We start from the raw sequence: 7,377 nt of genomic DNA, 5'->3' as shown, positions 1-7,377 counted from the left end.
CTGCTCCTCTGTTCTTTCAGGACAATAAACATTTCTGATAAAACACCACGTCCACATTTAGTATGCTGACAGCAAAGCATGAGAACCCTGATCGCATTGCTGCAGCATGACAGCTCATCTGCACTACAGCTGCACCGTTGTGGAAGCTGCTATGGAAAAAGTCATTGCTTACTTAATGAAAGTTCTCCATGGCAGAAGAACAAAGAATGGCTGTGGTCACAGTAACCTACCAAAGCATGCTTCCATATGGAAATTTGACAGCATCTCACCAGAAGACAAATAGAAACAAACCATCACACGCTGTCATGGAGAAACAAAACAACCTCCACACACATAAAGCCACGTGCACAAGGAGTGGCTGTAACAAAGACATCCATGGGGGGGGCTGAAGGCCAATATCAAGTTTTTCTGACCTGATCACTGGGGCTTGTGACAAATAATTGGACTCTTCTTCCTGTAAAACTTTGCATTACAAATACATGTTAGCACACTCTTCAACTATGCAACTATGGGTGAAAAGCTTACCCAGTCCACCAAGGCCTAAAAAGCACCATCATCTCCCACTTATGGCTCAAAACACAGGACAACTCAAGGAAGTGTAGGCCACCAAGAAAATGGGAAAGATAGAAACAAAGCAAGTCAACCATTTCCTTGAAAATGTTTTATTTGTTTCTAACAAGGCTGAAAACAAAAGCAATTCCATATTTCAGAATAGCAGATAATTTCCATAGCACAGGATGAAGAGTTTTCGAAGAAAACCATTGCACTGTACCCAGATCTACTGAGCTACTCAGAATATTGCAACGAGGCAAGTGAACAGAGTGGGGGATGGCAAGTCCCCCTCTGCTGTGGCTGGTTCCACTGAGTGCTGGCTGCTTTTGTCCCCACTTAACTCCCCACTGATTTGTTCAATGTGCTCTTCCCCACTGTAGGAGAGGCTGGTTATCATTGGCACAGGCACTGATGCTCTCAGGCACCAAACACCAACAGGAACAGACCCAGCTGGTCACCCCCAAGCTGCTTCCCCCAGGACAGACCTGAGGCACGCTGGCTGGCAGTTTTACGTTAGCGTTGCATTTATTTTGGGATAAAACAGGCTGCAAGTACCTGTAAGTACACACAGGCAACCTGGTATTACTATATTCACTTCCTTAGAAAATATGAATAGACTAAAATGTGCAGAGATGGCCACAGGCCTGGCTTTGGAAGCACCAGGGATTTTCTACCTGCAGTCGATGCTGCAACCTGGCGCAGGAGCCCAGCTCTAGCTGGACTTGACCAGCAGTCAAGTCTGGCCACTGGGATACAGCTAACTTACAGTCACCTTTGCATTGGCTGACAGAGGCTGTTACTGAGGAACAAGACCCTCCACTGAACCTACTGCTGTCCTTTCAGCTACCTCACCCTGCATGACGAAGTCATCGGTGACAGCAAGGGAATTTGGTTGCAAAAAAGCAGATTACTGCAAGACACATCTAGGATTGACAGAAAAACCCAGCCATTAAAAACAATTGTCTTTACCACAAATTCCACAGGAGAAAAAGTTGTAATTCAGTTCTCACGAAGAGAAAAACTACAGAGCTATTCACAGTAGAAACAGAGCATCCCAATCTACTGTAAAATAAAAATGAGCCTGTAGGTGATTGTGTTGATGGTTTAGCCTAGAAAGGCTGCTACAAAATAATCATCACTATTCACACTTATTTCAGCCATGCGAGTTTGGAACTTGTACTGAAATAACTGTGGCATTGATGCATTCTAAGTGATGAAGCAGTTATAATAGGCTTGCTTTTGCTGAATGCTGAGCTCAGATAAGATTCCACAAGAATCCCGAACTTCCTAGGCTTTGAGCTGGTTTGTTTCTTATCATTTATCTCACTGAAAGTCCTTAATCTTTACTACTCTCACATTTTTCAGCCTTATTGTATTGGTGCTTGCTTTTCTTTTTTGAAGTGAGCTGACCATGGCACTGACATATCTGACATATCTGCCTTAGGTCTAGCTGACACGAAGCTGCCATTTCCAAGAATTTCCACTGTGGGATCAGGAAAATAAGGCAAATGTAGGAGAACCTGAAGTCTCAGAAACAACATGAAATCAGAGTTCATTTGCTACAGCACAGAGGAGGAATACATTTGGTGAAGAGAAGCATTTTCTTCTGAGACTGCACTGGCCCAGAACATTTGGTGACAAGCTACTATGATGTTCATATTGGCTTGTATAGCAAGGTAGTCACGTATTTCTTCTTGTAACGATGCGTAGCACTGAGCACCATCACCCCATCCTACAGGAGATGGAAAACAAGTGAGCATATGACACGGTTATCTGAAAGCTGCAAGTGTGAAGAACGTGCCCTGGCCTCTCACCTTGATAGAAAGGGCATAGAGGTGGTTCAGCATGACATGGTTGGGTTCAGGAAGCAAAGCGGGATCACACTGGGAAAAAAAAAGAGAATGAGAGACAGCGTGAAAACAACAGAACTCACAGTTTACTTCTCAGGACTCATGGGTGATAAACACCATCTGCAACAAGCTGCATGCTCACATACATCATGCTGCTTCGTACACACGGCCCTCCAGCAAACACAGACAAAGTTTCAAAACAAACCAAGATCCCTCCAGCGTGAAACTCTGAGTCCTCACTGCCACCATGGAGCAGATCTCAGTTACTTCTTAGGTGCTCCTGACCTTTTAAATGCTGTAGTTCAAAGATTGGGATTTCTGGCTGTAAAACAGCAATCCAGTTCTCTTTTCAATTTTGAATAAGAGTCAAGTTAGAGAAATTGTTTCAGATGGATCCATAAAACTCCCTGCGTTAAATAGGGAATTTTCCAACATGGCATCTATTCTAAGGCTCTTCCTTGAGTGCTCTCTGTCTGCACCCCGATTTTTCCCCATCCATTTGGGTTCTCAAGGCCCTTATTCAGCAGACAGACTGAGGTACTCACAGAAATGCCTGTGTCCTTGTTCAGGATGACCTGCAGCAGGTGTGGGGGAAGAATGGGTGGAGATTTAAAGCGCTCCTCTGCCTTACAGACATAGGGCTCCTGGTGGTACGGTCCTGGAGGAGAACTTGACAACTCTGTCAGAGAGATGTGAAATATTTACTTTCAGATATTTGCTCTTTATACCTATGTCTTCCAGTCCTCCAGGTGAATTCTCATATCCAGGAACACAAGGCCAAAAGAAAAGCATGGCTTCTAAAAGCACACGAGCTGCAGCAGCAGATGCAATACCACAGGATCAGTCACTGTAAATGATTTAAGATGCCCAAAGTCTGCCTGCCTTCACACCAGCTATGTGGGTTTGGGTGCTGAGTGCCTACTGCACTCTAGACCTTCCCTGCCACCTCTGCCAGGCACTAGTGCAGCAAACACTTAATATCAAACACTGTGCCAGAGTGTTACCTCCGAGGGAAGGACCAAAATCACACACAGACGTGGAAAAGGTGGAAAGAGACACTTCCACTTTCTTCCTCTGTGCATTTGTGATGCCTGAGAGCCTGACACAAAGGGAGGTGAATTTATATAGGGCTCTAACTCCAGGCATAAAGGAAGGTGAAAGTTTGAACAGCTTTAAAAAACATGATACAAAATCACTAACAAGCTCATACCAGACATGTCAGAACACTTCTGGGAGTCCACCATCAAAGCATCAAATACTTCAAAGTCAGTTTTCTTCACCTGGATGACGTTGTTGACAGTACCCAGCTGGCTGGTTACAACAGGCTGGGAAGTGAAGAGATACAGAAGCCAGAATAAAAACGCTTGCAGACAATTAGGATTCTCAAAATTATGCAATTAGCACAAATGAGATACTTTGCTTTTAAAACAGGCTGGTTACCAGATGGGGAAGGAGTTGACCACTGCAGTGGACTGTTCAGTTAAGGGACTGGTGCAGTATTTAGGGCTGGCTATGGTCTCGTGTCAACTGAACTCACCAAGTCCACATGACTTGGGCACAGACAGCAAGCACAGCACAGGGAGATTTGGGCTGTCAGCAATGCTGTAATGCTTTACAAGACAGTTGGGCACCAGACAAGAAAAGTTCACAATCTCTTTAAAATGAAGACCCAACAGATCTCAACGCCCATTTGTTACACAGCCTCCAGTCTTTGGGGGCTGTCAGTCTGATGGCATCACCTGCAGGGATCACTGTCTCTCACCAGCTTCATCTGTTTCTATTGTTAATAAAGAAAAAACATCTACATCTACTGGTACAGAAATCAACCAGTTTCTCCTCTTCACATACCTCAAGGAAGAAATACAGTGCACTGAAGAAAATACTACCTCTGAAGGATCATGTGTCCACTGCCCATCCACAAAGAACTTGTACTGGTGCTCTCCTTCTGGCAGGTCCAGGATTGCCACAAAGTTGTTGTGACTGCAATTGAAGACAAACAGTCACCCCTGAAATACTCTGAGAAGTGAACCAGCCTACACACTGTGACAAACACTGTAGCACAGACACAACCCCCTTAGCATGCAAAAACTTTAAAATGCATCCACAGATCCTTCCCCAATGACAGTCAGCCCTTCAATGAGGTCTAAGAGAGGTGCAGCCAGGCTCCACCTCTTCCTATCACACAGCTGAATTGCCTTCACCTGTGCTCCCAGGGCTGACTGGGTCCTTTCCCCAGCTGCTCAATTCAGGCTGGGACTCAACAGTTCCCATACAAACTCAAACAGGCCATTGACGCCACTGCATCTCTTCACTTCTTCTGAAGCAAGGAGCACAATGAACTCCGATACTTCAGCAGATGCCACTCCCAAAGAGCCTCTAAACAGCTTGGGTATCTCCTCCCCTGCAGTACCAAACCTGATAGCAGATGAACCTGCTTTTTTCAGGGCACTGCCACACAACCCAACTTTTATTCCCAGCCAACCAAAAAAGAAAAACCAAAAGAAACTCAGTCTTGGGGAGCTGAAGGAGAGCAGCTGCCAAGCAATACATTTAAGCACAGTATGACACAGATATCAGCTAAGCACTTTTCCCATTGCTCTAATCATTCCTAGACATCACTGACACTGCAGAAGTGTGTTACCTCCTCGTCAAAGGAATTTTACTCCAGTTGTTGAAGGACCCAGATAAATACACTTCTTTCCCTCCTCCAGTCCAGCGAAAGACTGTTGGTCGAGCTTGAGTAGGGGTTTTATCACTCACTTCCAGATCCTGTTGCCAAGCCAGGAACTCTTCTTTATCCAATGGCGCCTACGAGCACAACATCCTGATCAATACAAGTTCCCTCTCTGCAACCTTAGACAGCTTGCACTTCACGCCATTTAATTCTGTGCTTAGGTGCAATTTCATACGATTAGACTTACATTTGTTAGCAAGCATTTTGCAAAGATGCTAAAAGCCTTCCAAATTGATAGAAAGAATGGATGGTAACGTAGAAAAGAAACAACTTGAGCACATGAAAGCTTTCAAAATACATTGCTATAAGGAGTGAGGAAAAGAAAAATTAAGAGGAAATACACTTAAGAAGCAGTAAGATTGGGGTAGGCACAAAACTCGAGGTTAGATCCGGGAAGGTTACAGCAAAGTTACAGCAAAGTTACAGCAAAGTTACAGCAAAGTTACAGCAAAGTTACAGCAAAGTTACAGCAAAGTTACAGCACACAGCTGTTTGGTATTCTCACAAAACTCAAAACATAGCAAGAAGCTTCCAGCGATCCCCCTCAGAATGAGCAAAAAAAGCAGCTAAGGGATCTTTTCATATGAAAAATAACAGACAGATGAAACAACACGGGTGACTGCAAGCGCATTAAGGATGGGAAGGAAGACGGGGCACAGAGTTAACGGGTAAGGCTATGAGGCACCCGAAGGCAAGCGGCAGCCTACCTTCATCTCCTCCGAATGGAACAAGTCCGCATCTTCGGGACTGTCCATCAGGATCTTGGGTCTGTCCCCATCCTTGGTGCCGCCGGCTCCTCCCGCACCATCAGCCCGGGATGCTTTGTGCCCATGCCGCTCCAGCCCGGCTCGCTCGCTGCTCGTGTTCCCCATTTTTAAGGGCCTAAAAGAGCAGAAGCCAGGTCACCACGCGCATTTCAGAAGCCGGAGGCAAAGAAAACGGCATCATCCCGGGCTCCGAGCCGAACAGCGAGAAGCACCGCTCATCCGAACGCACGTGAGAACCGCAGCACGCTCAGCGCAGACGATAAACGACAGCTCTCAGCTCGGGAACGAGCGGCAAACGCGAAACGCCAGCGGCCACGCGTAACCCGCCGCCTTACGGAGCCCCCCAGGGCCGCCTGCCGCGATGCCCGCCGCGCCCGCAGCCCCGCCCGCACCGCTTCCGCTTCCGCGTGCCCCGCCATTCGCCCGGACGGCAGCCGGCCCCGCGCCGCTGGTTCCCGCCCGACGTCCGCGCGGCGCTCGGCGCTGCCCCGCTCTGGGCCTTTACCGCCGCCCCGCGTCTGTTTTATGGTTGCCGGATGGCTGCGAAGGGCGGCGGGCAGCCGCTCTCAGGCAGCTCCTGGGGCTCCGGATTGATTCGGGGATGAGAAACGAGTGAGCACCGCGCCGGGCAGGAAATGCGTTGGTATTGTGCGGTGGTGGCTGCAGCGCTGCTTTGAGCTGGAAGTTGGAAAGCTTTTCGCCGATCCCGCACGGAGTTCCACGCCGTGGTTCTGGATCTGTCTCACGTCACCCGAGCTCTGAGTCCGCTGCTTTCTCCTTTCTCTGATGCAGGCTGCGCTTTGGGCCGCGTTTCCCTTTGCAAGAGAACTGCTTTTTATTCTCGGACCAAACGGAGGGAAGGGTTTTTTTTTTTGCTCTATCGGATCCCTGTGGCACGTTGTGACGAGCAGGAAGAATTCTGCTGGGCTCGACAGATTCCCCGTGCCCAGCCCTGGGAGCGTGGCTGGCTCCTGCTGCCCGCCTGCAGGAACAGCTGCTGCTAATTTGTCTTCCGTGGGCAGAATGCCTGAGCATGGGAGCACCCATCGCAGGGCTTGTGAGCCCATCCCCAGCTCCCGCAGAGCTCTCACACGGCTACAAAATGCAGCTGTTGTTGTTTTGATACTTAACACAGGTTAGCGCTCTGCCTGCTGACCCGATAGTTTGGTTTCCCCCGGCACCAATGCGCACGCAGGGCAGGTTGGAGGTTCACAGCGCTGCGTTTTGAGCCATTGTGACAGTCCACAGAGCCAGATGCACTGCAAGCAGCAGCATCTCCACTTTAGGGCTCATCTCTGCTTTGCAATGGTTTTGTTATATACAAAAAACCACAGACTGGTAACAGATTCCAGAATAAAGCCTGCTGATAGCCCACAAGGCTGTTGGTAAGGAAAGTCCAAGCTTGTCTTGATTTAAAGCTTTGGTATTAAGATAGAATGGTTGCTCCCCACACAGTGTCACTCCAAAGCCTTTG

The 7,377-nt window shown here is 47.8% G+C and overlaps 1 protein-coding gene across 1 annotated transcript; it reads right to left on the bottom strand.

Moving 5' to 3' along the window:
* Positions 1 to 646: 646 nt before the first annotated feature.
* On the bottom strand, positions 647 to 6,250 carry PRKAB1 (protein kinase AMP-activated non-catalytic subunit beta 1). The gene is made up of 8 exons (XM_042828844.1): positions 6,133 to 6,250; positions 5,844 to 6,018; positions 5,044 to 5,210; positions 4,289 to 4,382; positions 3,613 to 3,727; positions 2,948 to 3,081; positions 2,367 to 2,435; positions 647 to 2,284 (listed from the first exon to the last, which is right to left on the bottom strand). The coding sequence occupies exons 2-8, from the start codon at positions 6,006 to 6,008 to the stop codon at positions 2,207 to 2,209; spliced, it is 822 nt and encodes a 273-aa protein (XP_042684778.1). The 5' UTR covers positions 6,009 to 6,018; positions 6,133 to 6,250; the 3' UTR covers positions 647 to 2,206.
* Positions 6,251 to 7,377: the final 1,127 nt, after the last annotated feature.

Source organism: Centrocercus urophasianus, unplaced genomic scaffold (assembly GCF_019232065.1).
Source record: "Centrocercus urophasianus isolate 14NV4802_14NV808 unplaced genomic scaffold, USGS_Curo_1.0 seq_30, whole genome shotgun sequence".
NCBI classification, from domain to species: Eukaryota; Metazoa; Chordata; class Aves; order Galliformes; family Phasianidae; genus Centrocercus; species Centrocercus urophasianus.
Note: the sequence above shows the minus strand (reverse complement) of the source record. Positions and strands in the feature narration are given on the sequence as shown.